At 40.6% G+C, this 19,501-nt stretch overlaps 1 protein-coding gene across 4 annotated transcripts in view; it reads left to right on the top strand.

The window, feature by feature from the left end:
• NFIA (nuclear factor I A) overlaps positions 1–19,501 on the top strand; it is a 396,317-nt gene that overhangs the window by 348,115 nt on the left and 28,701 nt on the right. For 3 of the 4 annotated variants that reach the window (XM_043877837.1, XM_043877836.1, XM_043877835.1), the window contains exon 10: positions 6,756–6,847. The exons of the other annotated variant lie outside the window; for it this stretch is intronic. In XM_043877837.1, the coding sequence (XP_043733772.1) occupies positions 6,756–6,847 (92 nt within the window). The remainder of the gene's footprint in view (positions 1–6,755; positions 6,848–19,501) is intronic. 4 annotated transcript variants of the gene reach the window in all.

The raw sequence follows: 19,501 nt of genomic DNA, 5'->3' as shown, positions 1-19,501 counted from the left end.
TTTTCATGACTTTTGTGAACTATTGACACATTAAACATTTCATGCAAATTGTTACCATACATGTTAAGTAATGCTAATATATTAACGTTCGAATTATTTAGATTTTCAGGAAGAAGGCTTGTGGGTATGCCATTACATAATAATTTCCTAGTGATAAGTTGGCTTTAATTTCATGCCCTGAAAGCTGTCTTTTTTGTTGTTGGTAACTTGTTTGTACAGACAAAAGATCTGCAGAGATAATAGAATGAGGTAATTGACTGCACATACGTGATCAAAATAATGGAAATTCAGTGTTGGTTATCTTCTAGATTCCAAATATCTGGACAAAACATCCATTCAATCACGTGGGAATTTCTAAACCTCTGAATACTGGGCCATGTGTCAGCAAAGGCTATATGTGCTTCCTTGGCTGTATAATTACATTAATAATGCCAACCTAGGCCCTGTAAATTTGTCGATACCCATAGATTTCTTCAAAGGAAAAAACATTCCAATATCCTCCAGCATCTTTTTGTGTGACCTGGCAAGAAATAGTGCTGTTCAGGTTCCCAAATGAGTCCATTGTAATAGGTTTCATTTAGAAAGTACCCAATCTGTTTTCTAATAGTTTCTGCATTTATTTTTTTTACAAACGAAAGTTTTTTTCACAGGGCTTTAAAAAAAAAAATAGTATTGTAACATATGATAGTGCAGTTAAGATTCCAGAGATTATTTCAGTTAGGTATTTAGTCACCTCACTGCTTCAGTTTGCAACTGCATGCATTCTGATGCATTGTCAGGTGTCACTGATAAACATTTAATAAACTTGCAGTTTGAAAACACAGGGATCTGTTCAAGTCTCCATTCCTGAACTTGTTTGGAGGACTTTGGTCCAATAACTAGCACTTTCCTGGGCAGGCAGTGGAATCACAGCAAGTCTAGCTGAATGAAATTGAATCTTTGTCTAGCATTTTTAAAGAAAAATCCCCACGTGTGAAAATGTCTTGAGTTTCTGAACACGAGACAACATGTGAAGTGCATACTGATTTTGAGATGGGATGGGAAAGGTTTACAGTGTTAGGATGCCTAGTGGGCTTATGCTGTGCTGCGCTTCATTTCTGTTGTGTCTGACTCTTTGCGACCCCGTGGACTGTAGCCCGCCAGGCTCCCCTGTCCATGGGGATTCTCCAGGCAAGAATACTGGAGTGGGTTGCCATGCCCTTCTCCAGGGGATCTTCCTGTCCCAGGAATCGAACCAAGATCTCCCTTATTGCAGGCAGATTCTTTACCATCTGAGCCACTGAGGAAGCCCCTAGTGGATGTTTAAAATTTGGTATCTTTGATTATTTTATAAATTATTTCTTCCTCTTGAAAGAAAAACTCAATGGACTTTTTCTCCTTCAATTTCAAACATTCAAGTCCCCAGTCCTCAACTTTTTATCTTCCAGACCGTATGGCAAAGTGTCATTTGCAGCGTTTGATCTTTTCTTCTTTCTCTCCACGATTGACACCCCCATCCTCCACCTCTGTTGCTTTGCTCAGGCATCTTCCTCCATAACCCTCGGTTCATCTGAACTTGTCAACTAACACGTCTTTTATAGCCCGTCCCGAAAGCCATCTCCTTCTCCTCTACAAAGCTTTTCCTGGTCTCCTGCCAGGTGTCACTTTTCTGCCCTTAAACACCCCACAGGTTTTTATGTATATTACTTTAGGCACTCGTATTTTCACTTTCTGTACTCATCTCTCCCCGCTAGATGCTAACACTTCAAGGATAGCAGCGTGTCTGGCTCATCTTTTTATCTCCCATAAAGCTCGGCATAGAGCCTGGCGCAGAGGAAGTGTTCACATGACAATGAGACAGAGAGAGAGGGAAGGAGAGGAAGGATAGGAATATGTAAGGTGTCTCTCCTTGATGCACCACCGCAGTTAGACTTGGTAGAGTTTGAGGGAATGAGGAATTGGGTATTCCTTCCTTTTAGATTAAGAGAAGGAGAAATGGGGTATTCCTTCCTTTTAGGTAGTTGGCATCTCTCATGAACAGAATACAAACTTCTCTTCAAACTTTGTGTCTGCCAGGGTTTAGGGGACTTCATGGCTTCCTGTGTCTGGAAGTAAATTCAGAATGTCAGAACTAACAAGGACGTAGTGTATAGCACAGGGAATTATACTCAGTATCTTGTAATAACCTATAATGGAAAAGTATCTAAGAAATTTTATGTATATATATGTATGTATACACACACACACACAAATGGATCATGTTGCTATAAACCTGAAACTATTAATAAAACAACAGTGTAAATCAACTGTATTTCAATAAAAAAATTTTTTTAAAGAAATATATCTAAGACACACACACACATAAAAAGAAAATCAAAATACACTAGCTCTCTTACATTATCTTTCCTGCCAAGGTGCCTCACTGGGTCATCCTCTTCCCTCCCAGCTCAGCAGAGGAGCTGGCTGCCTCTATCCTCGGGCCGTTGAGCCCCTGCACTCAGCCTCCTGGTGGCCACTCTGTGACACTGGAGGGGGCTTCCTCCAAAGGGTTGCTCTCCTTTCACACCCTGGCTCTACACAGAAATCTATGATTTTCTCTCTCTTCTGTTTTCCAGTGATGACACACATTTCAAGGGTTGCTAAATTTGAATTAGATCTTGAACCTGGCTGCCTACTTTCAAAGCAAGTTGATGCACTCACATTTTCTAGTTTGTGAGATTTGAGTGGTTTTGCTAATACTGTTTTTTATCTTAAAGAAACCATCAACTGACATTGGTACAGATATTTTAATGTCTTAATATCTTGTTTTGCAGTCATATTTTCCCCCAAAACAGGAAAGCTCCAACCATCTTTTATTCAGAACAGTTAGACCAATTTTTAGCACCATGGTCAGCTTATGATTGTTGGGTCAAGGCCATTCCAAGACTCCAAACTGATTCATCTGGAAACTCTGTGATTCCTCTGTTCAGTCACCTCCCTTATTCCTTCTTATTCAGAGGCAAAACAAAAAAAAACCCAGATAACCTGGGAACAACAAAAGTTGGAATTCTCATTGACTCACAGGCAGTCAGTTACATCCATTTCTGAGAACACAGAAGCTGTTCTTCCAGGGAACACCTGCCCAGTTTTAAAGAGCAGAGCTAATGGGTGATCTCAGTCACTCTCCCTGGCCATCCCACAGTCTCCCTAGAGATAGATTCCAGTATTCACAGAGGCTCAATTGCATATAAAGAAAGAATTGTTCATGAACAGTTTTCCAATTGCTCATACTGAGGCCCGACTTGTACTGCCTAACTGAAGGATTATAGAATTAGCAATGCATATGGTAAGTGGGCAACACAGAAGGATATGGGATCAGATTCTGACTTGAAATTTTGATACTTACCTCTGTGGCTAAGGCTAAGACTCTTGGATAATCTGAAGAAATACATAGGAAGAGAAAAAATATGATCAGATTAGCCCATATAAGAGCTGGCGGGTGCTTATTATAGGAATGTTTTTTCATAAGGCTAAGAAAATGGTCCATGATGCTGCTGCTCATGTAGGTCAAATGGCTGCTAAAAAAAGCAAACACTTTCTGTTTCAGAAGCAGACAACTAATCAATACTTTGATTTCTAATAGTCATGTTTGTCATGAGGACTTTTACAATGAGGTTATGTAAGCAAATTGATTTCCCTGTTGAGTTTATCAGAAAATCATCAAATGCCCCTGACTCTTCCCTCCAGAGTTCTCAAAAATACCTAAGATAATTTCTTCCCAGAAAATTATTTTCTGGACTTACTGATTTCCTGAAGCTCCTCCTGCAACATTTTATTATTGCTGTAAATAGATGAAAATTATTAAGACAGATAATGAATGTAATATAAGAGCATAGTAAGCACAGTTGTATATAATTAATTACCATATAGCCCCCTTTACTTCATTTATATTCATGTTGAAAGCGCTTAACTGGGCATGTGTAATTGATTCACCATGGCATATATGATTGTTTTAACAAAAAGTTTCAACTGAAGCTTTTGTTCAACAGGATAACTCCCTCATTCCACTGATTCTTTGGGAAAAATCAAATTAGCCCTATGTCATATCATCTCTGGAACTGCATCCTGTTATAGGTGAACACTCTGCTTGTTGTAACTACAATAATGGAAGATGAGTCAGACTTTCTTTCTTCCTTCCCTTTTTTTTCCTGTATCCTTGATTTTTCCCAGAATCAACTTTCTGTAGAATAAGTTTCCCTGAGCACCTTTTGTTCCATTCAATGACTTGGATACTCCAAGACTCCCAGATCTTTATAGTTGTCTTATCTTTTTTTTTTTTTTTTTTAAGGCAAACACCTTACCACCTCTCTCAGTATTGCTCTTTAAATAAAATAAAATAAAATAAACTTTGGAGCAGTTTTCATAGCCTATGAGAGCATTAAGGGCCTCCTGGGATGTTTGGTCTCATGACTGAAGAAGAAACAAGAGCCAACTGTTAGTCTCATGTTAATTTTGAGTGGCTCAATTATTTAGATGCTAACCCTCCTTTCAAAATGGCGAAATTTATGTCTGGCAAAAATATTAAATACAGAATGAAATGTAATACAAACCTTTCCAGATTTAGTGCTATGTAGGAGACCTAGGTTTGATCCCTGGGTTGGAAAGATCCCTTGGAAAAGGGAATGGCTACCCACTCCACTATTCTGGCCTGGAGAATCCCATGGACAGAGGAGCCTGGCAGGCTACAGTCCATGGGGTCATAAAGAGTCAGACACAACTGAGAGACAAGCACTTTTATGGTCAGTGAAGACCTATCTTCACACAAAAAAGAAAAGAAAAAAAGCATATGTTTAGGATCAGTCAGCATGCTTGTTGGGATGTCACCAGTGCAGTCAAGTCATCATAGGAAATCCTATGTGTATCTGTGATGATCAATGCAGGCATGCACACCCAGCTCTGCTAGGACCATCACACCAAGGCCTTACAGTTCAGCATTTGTCCTCAGTCACTTACTCTTAGAACCTTAACTTATTCTTCATGCTTTTTTGTTCCTTCTCAACCTACCTACCTATGCACATGTAAAAAATACTTTTTTTCCTCCTAATTGCTAACTGGCTTAACAGGTTATTTTATCTACAAGTTTCCTCCTTATCTCTCCCACATCCTCTTTGTGCCCTAGGAGCAGATAAATTCACTATCAGATAATTATAGTCCATCATTTTCAGTATAAAACTTTCTGTTAAGACTCTTGAAAGCATATCAAAGTGGAGCAATAGGCTGGATGAAACCATTAATAAAGAGTATTTGACTGAGCTTTTTAAAAAGTAAATTTCCCCATAGCAATGAGTGAGAGGCACATACAGAATAACTAAATGTATTTTTCAAATCTGTAGAGGTTAATCTGACAGGATGGGCTGGGGAAGAAATTGGTTGCTAGACAATATAATGTATCATGCAATTAGATCATTTTAGATAAAGCTATTATTGGACAAATTCTTCTCAAACAAATACTACAGCCACAAAAAGTTTCTTCTTAATAGACATCAGGGGACCCTTTTATTCCTCCTCTGTTCCAACACAACCGTACTACATGACCATCACAGCTCTGCGTGGGTGACTTACTTCTAAGACCAATAGAACTTGGGCCAGATTGGTTGGAACTTTTGTCTCTAGATGTGCTTAACAAGGGAAACAAGAAGTCTGAGCAGTTTTCTGTAAAACAGAAAATCAAAGGAAGAGAGGCAGATGATGTTAATGCGGGGGAAAATATCTGGCAAAGGAACTTGATATTATTCCTTCAATTATTTGTATTTTTTAAAAAGTGCAAATCCTTTTCATCTTTTAGATAGTGCTTGCCTTGTGTTAGTCAAGAAAACTTAGGCTTTTTAAAAGTATGGTTAAGAAATTTGAAATTAAGTAATTGTCTAAAAATTCTAGTAAAGAAAGAATATGAATAAATCCTTGCAGTTTGTGATTAAGAAGTGAATTTCTGGTGAAGGACACCAGAAAAAAATGTTCGTTTGGATATATGAGCCAATGAAACACTAAAACTACAGAATTTTTCTCTGTAGAGTGAAGCTCTTTTAATACTTAATATAAGTATTAAAAACCAGCCACAGAACATTTATGTACTGTGAAATGTGGGGTCTTGATGGTTTGTGCCTGAACAGAAAGGTTCTAGGGTGGGAAGACTCCAAATGTTAATACTGTGAGCACATTTTGTGATCGTAGAATTCTAGACACCCCACTAAGCCTGTAAAGCCAGTGTGCTCTAGATGGTTTCCCACCACCTTTCTGGAGAACCCAGTCCCTTCGTAAAGACTCTTCTATTGTATTTACAGTTAGAGGAACAGGAACATCCCATGATCTTTAGGACAGTAATAGTGTAAAAAGCAAGACTGTAAAATGAACTGCTTTCCTCCCCTTTCTACCTAATTTCTTTCTCCTGTGCTTTTAAAGACTAGGATATCTCTTTCTGACCCCAGAACTCATGTTTCACTCAGAAAGTATACTTTGCAAATGTCCTGCATGTTCTAATTTGTATGATGGAAGGAGAAAAGAGCTCATCTGAGCACCAGTCTGACGCTGTTTTTTACTCCAACAGTCTTTGGAAGCCAACCCCCCTTCCTTTTTGACTGTCTAAAATGCCCTCGCTAGCTAGATCCCTCTGCTAGCTACAGCGTTTGCACATTTCCTTGTTAATCAGCTGCGTAGGCTCAGAGACTGTGTGTTTTGGTGTTGTCTGTGTGTGCAATCTCGTGCTGCTTCCTGAACGCATGTGTCCCTTCCCTTCACAGCCTACTCGACACCCAGCACCTCCCCCGCAAACCGATTCGTCAGTGTTGGACCACGGGATCCAAGCTTTGTAAATATCCCTCAACAGACACAGGTGGGCCGCTCTCATCTTTTCTGTATGTGGTGCAGCTTGTTTTATTCATCAGGTGCATTGTAACTCATCTTTCGCCACAACAGGCTGCGTTTCCCAGTCCCTGTTTGGTCCCCTTACCTCCCGACCCCCCGACCCCCTCCACCTCGTCCGGACCTTTCAGCCACCTTTCCATGTGTTCTCAGAAATCATGGAAAACAGTGCCTGCAATTTTTGTTTCTTGTATTGAGGGAGTAGAAGAGGAGGGCTTCTGTGCCAGACCTGCTTTTGCTATGGGAAGAAAATTTTCCCAGGGCTGGATAGAGTGTGCTCCCTCTTTTAGGAATCCGTGTCTCTGCGTGTGAGCAGACAGAAGTAGGTCCCTATTGAACCTGGAAAGTTACACTCTGGTAGCCAGTGACGTCAGAGTGCATGCTGGGAGTGAGGGGCCAGCCACTCTTCTGTACTTGTTATAGGGTCCCCAGGACCCTGACAGTCTTTCTAAGAGAAAGGAAAAGAAAGAGTTCCTGAGCCCTGTTAAGTTGCTGGTATTGGTGCAGAAATAGGAGGTATTTGTTACTGGCTACGCTGGCCCCAGTGGGGTGGGAGGGGATGGATGTGAATTAATGTCATGTTTTGAGGTAGGTGATTGAGAAAAAAAAGAGTATGCCAGGACATCTAGAGTTTGTTTTTCAATAGATGTGTTTTGTGCTAGCATAGGTCAAGGAGAAAGTCTCTCTTTTAAAAGTTTTAAAATAGCTGCTGTGAATTGAGAAACAGTGAAAGACTTTTAGAATTCCAGGGTAGTAGCTATAAAGATACTTAGAGATTTGTAAAATAGCATTAGATACAAGTTTTAGAAGAAGCTCCTCTCTCATTTCTTAACTAGAATGTGACTGTGTATTATCAGAATTGACATAAAGAAAATGTTTTCCCTTTGAGGTTCTGATCAACACAGTGTTTGAAAAAATTCTCCGAGATGTTCTGTGCATGTGCTGTGGTGTGTAATCTCCAGATGCCTAATTTCTAACTATTCATCTTTGTTTGTAACACTATGAGCAGGTGCTTATGAACGAAATAGATTTGCTTTCCTGGGTCCATTTGCTTTCTCTGTAAAGGATTTTAGTTTATTGCTGTGTCGACAGTGTGGGTTAAACAGCATTGCATCTGAAGCCTTCCTACACTGAAGCAGGGTCACAGAAAGTACAGCCTCGGAGGAGGCAGCTGTAAGGAGAGGGGAAGCAAAGAGGGGAGGAAGAAAGTTAACTCTTGAATTTCCCACTTCTGCTGTTTCTTCTGAAACTGGCAAGGGAGGGAAGGGGAGGCGGGGGGCAGGTACACTGGCATCCAGGATTAACGTTGCCTATTCCATACTCCCCACAAAATTGTTCAAGTTTATTGCTTACTTTCCCACACCTTCAAATACTTAACTGCTGAATCTGAAGTTGAATAATTACCTCAGATGCATTAAAGTAGAACATTTCTTGTTGTACATTTGGCTCACATGGTCAAATTCAATGGGAAGGGAAGAATTGGGGACAGTAGCTTTATATTGGATGATTTCTTTTCTCAAAGCACCAGTGGGCTCATGTTACTTCATTAGGAACCTCAAAAATGCAGTTTGGAAATGCCCTGTTTGTATTTTACATAGTATTTTAATATAAGCTGTGATTCACTGCACTGAAATTGTACCCTGCATTCCATTCAATTTGTTTCTCTATAATCAAAACGTGTTCTATTCCAATATGGCCTTGTTTCACAAATGCCTTATTTAACCCACAAACTGAGTCTTCATGATGTTGACCACAAAAATTCAATTCTTAAAATCCAGATTTTCTACGCATCTGGATGAATGATGTCATGTAGGCCCAATATTGGCATCTGGAACTGAATTTTTTGAGTTTCTGTTAAATATTTGGCATCATAGGGACAACAGCTTAAATGTTTCTTATCACAGTGACACCTGCCACATTTGGCTTGGAGAAAGCCATCCCCAATTGTTTTATGAGAAACTGCACTAATGGAGTTATTCTTTTTCCCAAAAAATATATCCTGAGATAAAAATTATGTGCTCTAAATATTTTAATATTTAGATGTATATATTAACTCTTTTTTAAAAGAACTACTTTCTGGAACCATTTGGAAGGCATATATATAGATATAAATAATAAAAATAATATTTTAAAAATAATCTTTCTGAGAGGACATCAGTTAAGAAGAGGAATTTTTATAGGAATTTTTTAAGACATAATCTGAACATGACCTGCAGATTAGTAATTTCCTAGGTAAGCCTACATTTTTTAATATAAATATTTTTGTTAATAGGCATGAAATTTGTATTAATTGCATTATGGGATAAGTTTTATGGGAAACAAAATTTTGTATTCTGCCTTAAAGAAGTAAAAATTGAAGAGTCAGCCAAGCAGATAGGTGAGCTTTATAAATGCAGAAAAGGTATCCTGCACAGAAATCCATAAACAAATACAAAATAAAATGGCCTCTCTTTTCCCCAAAGAAACCTCTTCAAATACTTGGAGCATCAGCCTCTGGAAAACAGATGACTGAGCGACTGAACTGGCCTGAACTGATGGTCCCTATTTCTTTCTAGTAGAATTTGAACTAATGAATAGACATTTGAAGTAGGCAGCTTTCAGTTTATCATAAGACCATTCCTTTAAAAAAAAAAAAAAGTTACTTGATTATATATAGCCCCTATTTATTGAGCATTTTCTATGCACTAAGTACCTTAAGTGCGTTATCCAACAAATCTTGACAGCCATCCATTAGGATATATATAATTATCTCCATTTTATAGATGTGAAACCTGAGATCTAAAGAGTGGTTGATTTTTCCAAGGCTGTACAGTGGGGAACGGAGCAAGAATGTGCCCCCAGTTCTGTCTGACTTCAAGACCTATGTTATCTAACTACTGTATTGTACTTACTGCCTTATAGAGTGATGAGCTACTTTTCCTGCAAATATTCAGAGACTGATGCTCAACTCTCGGAAATACCGCTGGCATATTCCCTGGTTTTAAATCTGGGTTTGCTCTGATCAGAGATAGACTCTGATCATTAGAGTCTTGAAAGAATTGATAGTCCGAAAGAATTGAAAACCAGGTCTCAGAGAGATATTTGTATACCCATGTTTGTAGCAGCATTATTCACAATAGCTAAAACAGTCAAGTAATCCAAGTGTCCATCAACAGATAAGTGGATAAACAAAACATGGCATATACATTTTACTGTGTGTATACCATTTTAATGTGGTATAATACATATTATCCAGCCTGGAAAACAAAAGAAATTCTGCAATATGTTGCAACATAGATGAACCTTGAAGACGTTATGCAAAGTGAAATAGGCTAGTCACAAAAGAACAAACACTGTATGATTCCACTTAATATGAAGTACCTAGTGTAGTCACATTCACAGAGACAGAAGGCAGAACCGTGGTTGCCAGGAGCTGGGGAGAGGGCAGAATAGACAGTTATTGTTTAGTGGTATAGAGTGTTCATTTTATAAGATGAAAAAAAGCTCTGAAGATGGATGGTGCATGATGTTGGTGTTACACAACAGTGTGAATGTCCTGCATGCCACTGAACTGTCCACGTAAAGATGGTTAAGATGGTAAAGTTTATGTACATTTTATCACAATTTTTAAATGTAATTATTAGGTAAACTCTTAATGACCCTTTCACCTCTTGAGAGTCTGAAATTCTGTAAAGCAGCCAGGAAGAGCGGACTGTTTATCAGAAAATAATCCACTGTCATTTTGCGCTGAGCTCTCTGAGAGCACTCGTTCTCATGTCCGACACATAGTGGGTAGTCAGCAAATATGCGCTGAATCTGAATGATTCATAAGGAAGTTCAAAAATAATGACTTTTTCTTATTACTGTCATGATACATGTTAACTGTGGAAAATACAGATGGGAAAAAAAAAATCTCTTGTAGTCCTACTGTTAACATTTCTGTCTAAATCCATCCAGACTGTTTCTATGCATACAAATATATTGCAAAAATGAGATCATATTATATACACTGTTTGGTAACCTGCTGTTTCTTCCCCCTTAACAATATATTATGGCCTTCTTTCCATGTAAATTGGAAAAATTGAATATTGGCTTTTATTGCACCTATTCATCATCTGTAATGATTGGTAGGGAAAGATAACATGGATAATTGAAAGCCATTTTTCCTCCTCCTTCCTTCCAGTCTATTTTTTTTTCTCCAGAGAATTCCTCCCTTTGCTGAGACAGAATTGCCTTCTTTTTAGCCTTGCCCTGAGCTAGTTTTCTTTCAAACTGCCTTCCAATTGCATTGTATTAATATAATTCACCCCAGCTTTGGCTCTGTTGGAACATTCCTGCCAGGTTATCCATCCCATTCTTCTGCCTCACTTTTCTGCTACCTCTGCTACTATCATGACTTGCCTCCCCTTTTCCTTCTCCTCCATTTTATAACTCATCATTAACACGGGGGGTAGCCACCTCCAGACAGCCTTTAGAACACCCATCTGTTCTGAGAAAACACGACTACCCCAAATCTCTTTATTTTTCAGTATTGTCCCATGACAGTTGATAATAACATATAGAAATGACTCTGGGGTATAGAGTATTTACTTCACTTTGGACACTGTAAATGTCCCCTGCAGGCCCACTTAATGACATGAGAGAGCATGCCATCATATCAAACAGCTGAAAGCCAATGACCATCTCAATTGCATCTCATAATTTAATCTGATCTCTGAAAATGAGAGCCATTAAAAGGAGGCATTTATTTAGAGAAAAAAAGTTAATATTTCATCATCAGGTAATAAATAGAAATACCAATTCCCACACAGAAGGACTGAGCAAAGAACTCATTTTCATTCAGGTTCCAGTTTAATCAGAATGTTCAAATAAAATGCTTAACCTGCAGAACGCCAATGAGGACTAATTCTTTAAAATGAAAAATGAGCGCAAACAATATTAAAAACAGGCATTTCTTCCCTGCCACCCAAATCTATCACTGTTCTGCCTCAACAGAATTGTGGTATCTGAAAGGCTATTTAAAACCAAATTACCATTTGGGTTATTAGAAGAATCGCTTGGCATGGCACGGGCCTGATTTGTTGACAAAAAGGCACAGGTGCTGTAACCTTTGCTTAATAAATCATTTAGCTGCCTGACTCACAAGCAATGTGACTGCCTTTGCCTCATGAAATTTACAAACGTGTGCACAAGCCACATGCTTCTCTGTGCCGGAAACCTGCTCACCTGGAGAGGTCCCCGCAGAGCTCAATTATGGGCACAGCACTCGTCTGCCTTTGGTGGGTGTGCACAAGGAACAATAGCGAGGTGGTGGGTATGGAGAGTCTTTGGATCTGTTGCCATTTTATGCGCCATATTCCTGAAGCTCCGCCTGAGAAACCAGTGCTCAGGCGATCTGCAAAATGCAAAACTTTCTAAATCCCTTTCATCAATCACTCATCATTTCTGACTGTATTCCCAACACCTACAGAATGCAGGGAATAACAATTCTCCTCAAGTTGCTCAAAGACTGATAGAGGAAACAGATGTAAAAAATAACAGTAATGACAACAACAACATTAATGATGCAGTGTGATACCAGTTACAGTGAGGATTTGCCTAAGAGGCTTGGAGTTGGGGAAAAGACCTTTCAAAGAGTGGAACGGACAGACAAGGCAAGATAGCTTTTCTGTCCTTGTCTAATTTTGGACTGATGATATGGCTCTGGCTCTTAGACATTTTACCTTTCTCTGCTACTTTTAATTTGACCAGCCATGAGCTGGACAATAAGACTTTATCCCATGTGAAATAGAAAGACACGTTGAGCTCTGTCTTTTTTGGACCAAGCAGATGAAATTATTAGAATCCTTTCCTGCTGCTGACATATCGGCCAGACCCCCATCCCCCACCATCCCTCATTTCCAAGAAGCAACACTCCTTGCGTAATATTCTCACCCCGGACACCAAGCTCACTTGAGATTGCAGTGCAGTTAGCTGAAGCCATTCCCTGCCTCCTCCCCGCCCTGACCCCAGCTGCCTGCCTGTAGGAAGTTGGGTACCACAGAGAAGTTCAAGGAGCAGCTGGAGAGCTGCAAAGGCAAGAAACTCAGACTGCCTTATAGAGAAGAAAATAAACCATCCTCCCCCTTCTAGTTAGAATTGGTCTGAGCATTTGAGTTACAAGCCCATACAGCTGAAAACTCCCAAGATTGGAGAGGAGTGGCAGATAAAATTCCATTTACTTCTATCTCTGAAAAAAGTTAATTGGCTAAATGGACACTCTGTATTAAGCGCCAACGCGAACTGATGCATCTTCGTTTCTGTGCCTGCACTAACTACAGGCCTCAGAGCCCTCTGAGATTGGTGCTATTAACCTTGTTTTGCTTCTCTGATGGTTCATTGGGTAAAGAATCCACCTGCAATGCAGGAGACACAGGAGATGCAGATTCAATCCCTGGTCCAGGAAGATCCCCTGGAGAAGGAAAAGACAACCCATTCTGGTATTCTTGCCTGGAAAATCCCATGGGCAGGGAAACTTTGCAGGCTGTATAGTTCAAAGGGTCACAAAGAGTTGGACACAACTGAGAGAGTAGGAGAGAAATTCCCTGGTATGGGAAGGGAATCTCCCTGTTTTACTGATAAGAAAATTGAAGTTTCAGAGAGTATACTTGTCCCATGGCAAATGAGGTGGCCAGGATTTGAACCAGTCTGTCTCCAGAACATCTCTTTCCTGAATACTGTCTGCATCCTTAACTGTTTATGATGAAAGGTTACTGACCATTTTCTCTTTGTGGCCTGAGATTGACTCTTACACCAAAGAATAGGACCGCCGCTGTACTTGGTTCTTCTGAAGACCTGCCCCAGTTTCCTATTAGCGCCAGCATCTGTGAAATCAAGACTGAGCTCATTCTCTCATCCTGCCTGGGAAAAAGACCTTTACTAATGACATTAGTCAACATCTGTGAGAACAGCCAGGCTCTGCCCAGAGAGCAGAGCAGCTGAGGTTGTGAGCTTTCCTCTCAGATCTTGGTTGGAGCTTTATTTTGTCACTTAAAAGTGGCATGCGTGCTTCATTTTTGGGTAATTTTTAAAATTTTTTCTTGGTAATTCAATTTTTCTAGCCTGGTTTATGAACTGTAAAATGGTGATAACTGTATTTATCTACCTCCTACGGTTGTTTTGAGTCTTAAACTCAGTGCAGAAAAAGTAAATGCTTAACACCTGCTAATACTCAACAAGTGATAGCATTGGTGGTTTGGTTGATAACTAAGTGTTTATATTTAAACATTGTTTTCTGGATTACAAAGTATTTTCTCATGTGGTCTTCAGAACAACCCTTTGAGGTAGGCAGAGCTGTTACTATTGTTATCCCCAGTATATAGATTTAAAAACTGTGTAAAGGTTTAAAGAGAGGGCAGTGACTTCCCCAGAACCACATAGCCAGGGGTGGGCAGAACCAGGACACAGACCTACTTCTGATTCCAGAGCCCACACTTCCTTCAGTGCCCCCAGCAGAAAAGGACATGTGTGGTCTTTCAGCACATCATTGTGTGCTGCTCTGTGGTTAAGGGCAGAACCTGCCTGCCAAACGCTGGATCTAAAGTGACCATCCAGTTAGGACAAAATTTGGACAAAACTCCACAAGTTCAGAATCTCTTGGATTCTTCCATTGAGCTTCTTGCCCTAAAGGTACTCCAAAAGCCTTATTCCGCTGGGCACCTCTGTCCTTGCCCTGCCCCCGATATCTAACCTTAAGATAAGTTGTGCCCCAAGGAAGAAGAGACTTCCCAAGGGGAAATCAATCATATCTCTGAGGATAGTAAAGTGAAGTCGTATCCAACTCTCTGCAACCCCGTGGACTATAGCCCACCAGATTTCTCTATCCATGGAATTCTCCCGGCAAGAATACGCAAGTGAGTTGCCATTTCCTCCTCCAGGGGATCCTCCTGACCCAGGGATCAAAACCTGGTCTCCCATGTTGCAGGCACATCCTTTGCCGCCCGAGCCACTTAGGGAAGCCCCTTTTCTGAGGGTAGTGAGGACTGTGGCAAGTGAATGGACCCCCAGCATCTGCAGAGAAAACAGTGCCTGATCATTTTTCTCTTACATTCTCAGCTCTAGCCGTAGGTGTTGAATAGTCCGCACCGCCTCAGGGAGATGAGTTACCCCTGCCATCTGCTCCCTCCTACTGCGGGCAGGAGTGACTCCTCCAGCTTCCCAGCCCCCTCACCAGCCTGTATGGTCTTGCCACGTTTCTCTTCACAAACACTTGGCAGCTGACTCATGGACAGCCTATGAGACACTCTTAAAATACATTTTTCAATAAACAGAACCGTTGTCTCTCAAGTTTTAGCTTGGCAGCATGTTTTAGTTGTCCTCAGCCACAAATTTCACTTCTGGACCAAGCCAGAGCCTCAGTTCTAGGTACTGGTCGGCTTTTTCTTCCTCAGTTTTTTAACTTCAGAGATACCATCACGTTTAATGGCATGTTTTAGTTTGGTTTTAGTGTTTTTGTTTGTTTTTTGCTTTGCTCGAAAAAGATTTGAGGAAACTCCTTAGTTAAGTGAACTGATGATCACTGAAAGGATTTTTATATGAAAGGTGTTTATATGGGATCTGGCAGGACTTCCCAGGTGGTAGTGTTATTCAGTCGCTCAGTCATGTCCGACACTTTGCGACCCCGTGGACTATAGCACACCAAGCTTCCCTGTCTTTCACCATCTCCCAGAGTTTGCTCAAACTCTTGCCCATTGAGTCGATAATGCCGTCCAACCATCTCATCCTCTGTCACCCTTCTCCTCATGCCCTCAATCTCAGGTGGCTGGATGGTAAAGAATATACTGCCAATGCAGGAGATGTGAGGTTCGATCCCTGTGTTGAGAAGGTCCCTCGGAGAAGGAAATGGCATCCCACTCTAGTATTCTTGCCTGCAAAATCCCATGGACAGAGGAGCCTGGTGGGCTACAGTCCATGGGGTCGCGAAGAGTCAGACAAGACTGAGCATGCATGCCTGCATGGAATCTGGCACACAGTAGGTGCTCAACAAGTAATGGTTCCTTTCGTGCTTGCTTCTTTGCCAGTACTTAAATGAGATCAGTGGCATTGGAGAAGGGGAAGATAAAAGGGAGATTCTTCAAGAAATTTTAGACATCATCGAAGAAGAGAATGGATTAAATGTCTGGCATTTACTGATATTTAATTAGCTGTTTGGATTTTGGGGAAAGTGGGATAGAAAATGAAGTGGAGGGAAAGACTGACCAAAGAAGCTGTGAATGGCTGGACAGAGCTGAGAGGAGTTGAGTCAGAATTTGATGAGAGCCTTACAATGAAGTCAGAAAATTGTAGCATCAAATGCAAAACTGCCATCAACGTGTCCAGCTCTGAAATGGGTCTTGATAATGATGTTTCCAATGAATGGGACACTGAGGGAGATGTTCTTTTTTTAAAGTTGGAATATAGTTGATTTATAATATTGCATTAATTTCTGCTGTACAACAAAATCATTCAGTTATACACATACATATATATATACACCTGCATATATATATATATGTATATATATATATACAGGTTCTTTTTTATATATTTTTTCCTTTAAGGTTTATCACAACTGAGCATCATTAGTTATGATAAACCATAATGTATGTATATATGTATGTATGTACAATGTGTATACACACACACACACACACATATGCTGAGATAAATAACAACCTCAGATATGCAGATGATACCACTCTAATGGCAGAAAGTGAAGAGGAACTAAAGAGCCTCTTGATGGAAGTGAAAGAGGAGAGTGAAAAAGCTGGCTTAAAACTCAGCATTCAAAAAACTAAGATCATGGCATCTGGTCCCATCACTTCATGGCAAATAGAAGGGGAAAAAATGGAAACAGTGACAGACTTTATTCTCTTGGGCTCCAAAATCACTGAGGACAGTGACTACAGCCACAAAATTAACACTTGCTCCTTGGAAGAAAATCTGTGACAAGCCTAGACATCATATTAAAAAGCAGAGACATCACTTTGCTGATAAAGGTCTGTATAGTCAAAACTGTGGTTTTTCCAGTAGTCATGTATGGATGTGAGAATTGGACCATAAAGAAGGCTGAGCACTGAAGAATTGATGTTTTCGAATTGTGGTGCTGAAGAAGACTCTTGAGAGTCCCTTGGACTACAAGGAGATCCAACCAGTCAATCCTAAAGGAAATCAACCCTGAATATTCATTGAAAGAACTGATGCTAAAGCTGAAGCTCCAATACTTTGGCCACCTGATGTGAAGAGACAACTCATTGATGCTGGGAAAGATTGAGGGCAAGATGAGAAGGGGGTGACAGAGGATGGTATCACTGACTCAATGGACATGAGTTTGAGCAAGCTCCAGGAGATGGTGAAGGACAGGGAAGCCTGGCATGCTGCAGTCCATGGGGTTGCAAAGAGTCAGACACAACTTAGCAACTGAACAACAACAATGGTTTATCACAGAATATTGAATATAGGTCTCTGTGATATACAAAAGGTTCTTGTTGCTTACCCATTCTGTGTATAATAGTTTGCATCTGCTAGTCTCAAACTCTCAGTCCTCCCCTCTCCCACTCTGCCCTCCCCCTTGGCAACCACAAGTCTGTTCTCTATGTCTGTGGATCTGTTTCTGTTTCATAAAAGTTCATTGTGTCCCTGATAGCTCAGTTGGTAAAGAATCCGCCTGCAATGCAGGACACCCTGGTTCAATTCCTGGGTCGGGAAGATCCACTGGAGAAGGTAGGCTACCCACTCCAGTATTCTGGCCTGGAGAATTCCATGGACTGTATAGTGCATGGGGTCACAAAGAGCTGGATATTACTGAGTGACTTTCACTCAGATCCCACATATAACTGATAGATGGTATTTGTCTTTCTTTCTGACTTACTTCACTTAGTATGATTATTTCTACTTGCATCCATGTTGCTGCAAATAGCATTATTTCATTCTTTTTATGGCTGAGTAATATTCTATTATATATATGTGCCACATCTTTATCCATTCATCTGCCAATGGACATTTGACCATTTGACATGTTTCTATGTCTTGGCTATTGTGCAGAGTGCTGCTGTAAACTTGGGAAGTGCAGGTATCTTTTTGAATTATAATTTTGTTTGAATATATGCTCAAGAGTGGGATTTCTGGATCAAATGGCAACTCTAGTTTTTTGAGGAACTTCCATACTGTTCCCCATAGTGGCTGCACCAACTTACATTCCCACCAACAGTGTAGGAGATTCCTAAGGGAAATACTCTAGATGCTCATGATCTGATTTGGTTAGGGGAACAAGGCCAAAGTCATGAATTGAAGAGTAGAATACACTTAGGATTGAGTAGGATTGTTTTCACATCCTGTTTGTGCCATTTATCTGAGTGATCTTGGACATGTTACTCTTTAAAATTCTGTTTCCTCATCTATGAAATGAAGGTGATAGTGTTATCCACCTCATAGAAGAAAATCCAATTAACTATGGCTTAAGCCAATCAGATTTTTTGGTTCCTGCATAGCAAGAAATGTCAGTGAATGATTGTTGGCGTTGTTTCAGCTGCTACAGAATGCCAGCAGAAGCCTTGCTCTTTCAAACATTCTGTTGTACCATCCTTAGCATCCACAAGCAGGTGCCTCTGACTACAAAATGACTGCTGCAGCTCCAGACATCATCCCCACGTCATTCCCCATTATTCCTTTTATATCAAGGAACAAAGATCCTGCTGTTTTGGGTTTCATTGACTAAAGCTAATGGTCACATTTTAATCTTTAGCTGCAAAGAATGCCAGTAAAGCCAACACAAAATTATCTTGACTGGCTAAGATCATGACTCATTTACCCAGGGCTGGTCACATTGTCGTCCCTAAACAAAATTGCCCTGAGAAAGAAGGGGCAATAGATAGTGGGGAGGATTCTTAACAGTATCTGTCATCTTCCTTTTTTCCCATGCCCTGGCCGGTTTCATGATGTTTTCACCTCCAGTTCTTGCATTTGACTCCTTTCCTCTTTTGCTTCAGTGCCTTCCCTCCACTCACTCCCTGTGTGTCTAGGAGACCTGTATGCTGTGTGTATGTATGAGTGGATAGTGATCATCTCATTTAAGCCTTCTGTTGGATTCCAGGATTTGGGCAGAAGTACTGGAGTTTTGGGTAAACCAGTTCCCCCCCGGGGCTGAGTCAAGGTTATCCTGGTAAGCCAGCACTCCAAAAAGGCTGCGTTGAAAGACATGTGCCTTTGTAATCACAGGGGAACTCTGGGAAACAGTGCCCTCCGTGCACCCTCCCAGGTGCTTATCAAACACTCAGCAACAGGTTCTGGGTTTCTCTTTTATGACTTGGAACCAGATGCTTCCTTTGCAAAAGAAAAGAGCCTGGTTTTGCTGAGCTTGAGTCAACAGAGTTCAGAGAACAGGAAAATGGATTGGCCCTGCTACATGCTCTGAGGGGAGAAGGGAGTACAGGTGGGGTTCCCACTTCCACAAAGCCCCTGCATGTGAAAACCCTGTATCAGGAAGGCATTTATTTGCTTTACCACATGTTTCTGCATTCTGAATAATGACCAATCACGGAACTTCCATGGTGGTCCAGTGGTCAAAACGCCATGCTTCTAGTGTTTCCACTGCAGGGGGCGCAGGTTCGATCCCTGGTCAGGAAGCTAA

The sequence above is a fragment of the Cervus elaphus genome, chromosome 20 (genome assembly GCF_910594005.1).
Source record: "Cervus elaphus chromosome 20, mCerEla1.1, whole genome shotgun sequence".
NCBI classification, from domain to species: Eukaryota; Metazoa; Chordata; class Mammalia; order Artiodactyla; family Cervidae; genus Cervus; species Cervus elaphus.
The sequence above is the reverse complement of the archived record's forward strand: the minus strand, read 5'-3'. Positions and strand labels throughout refer to the sequence as shown.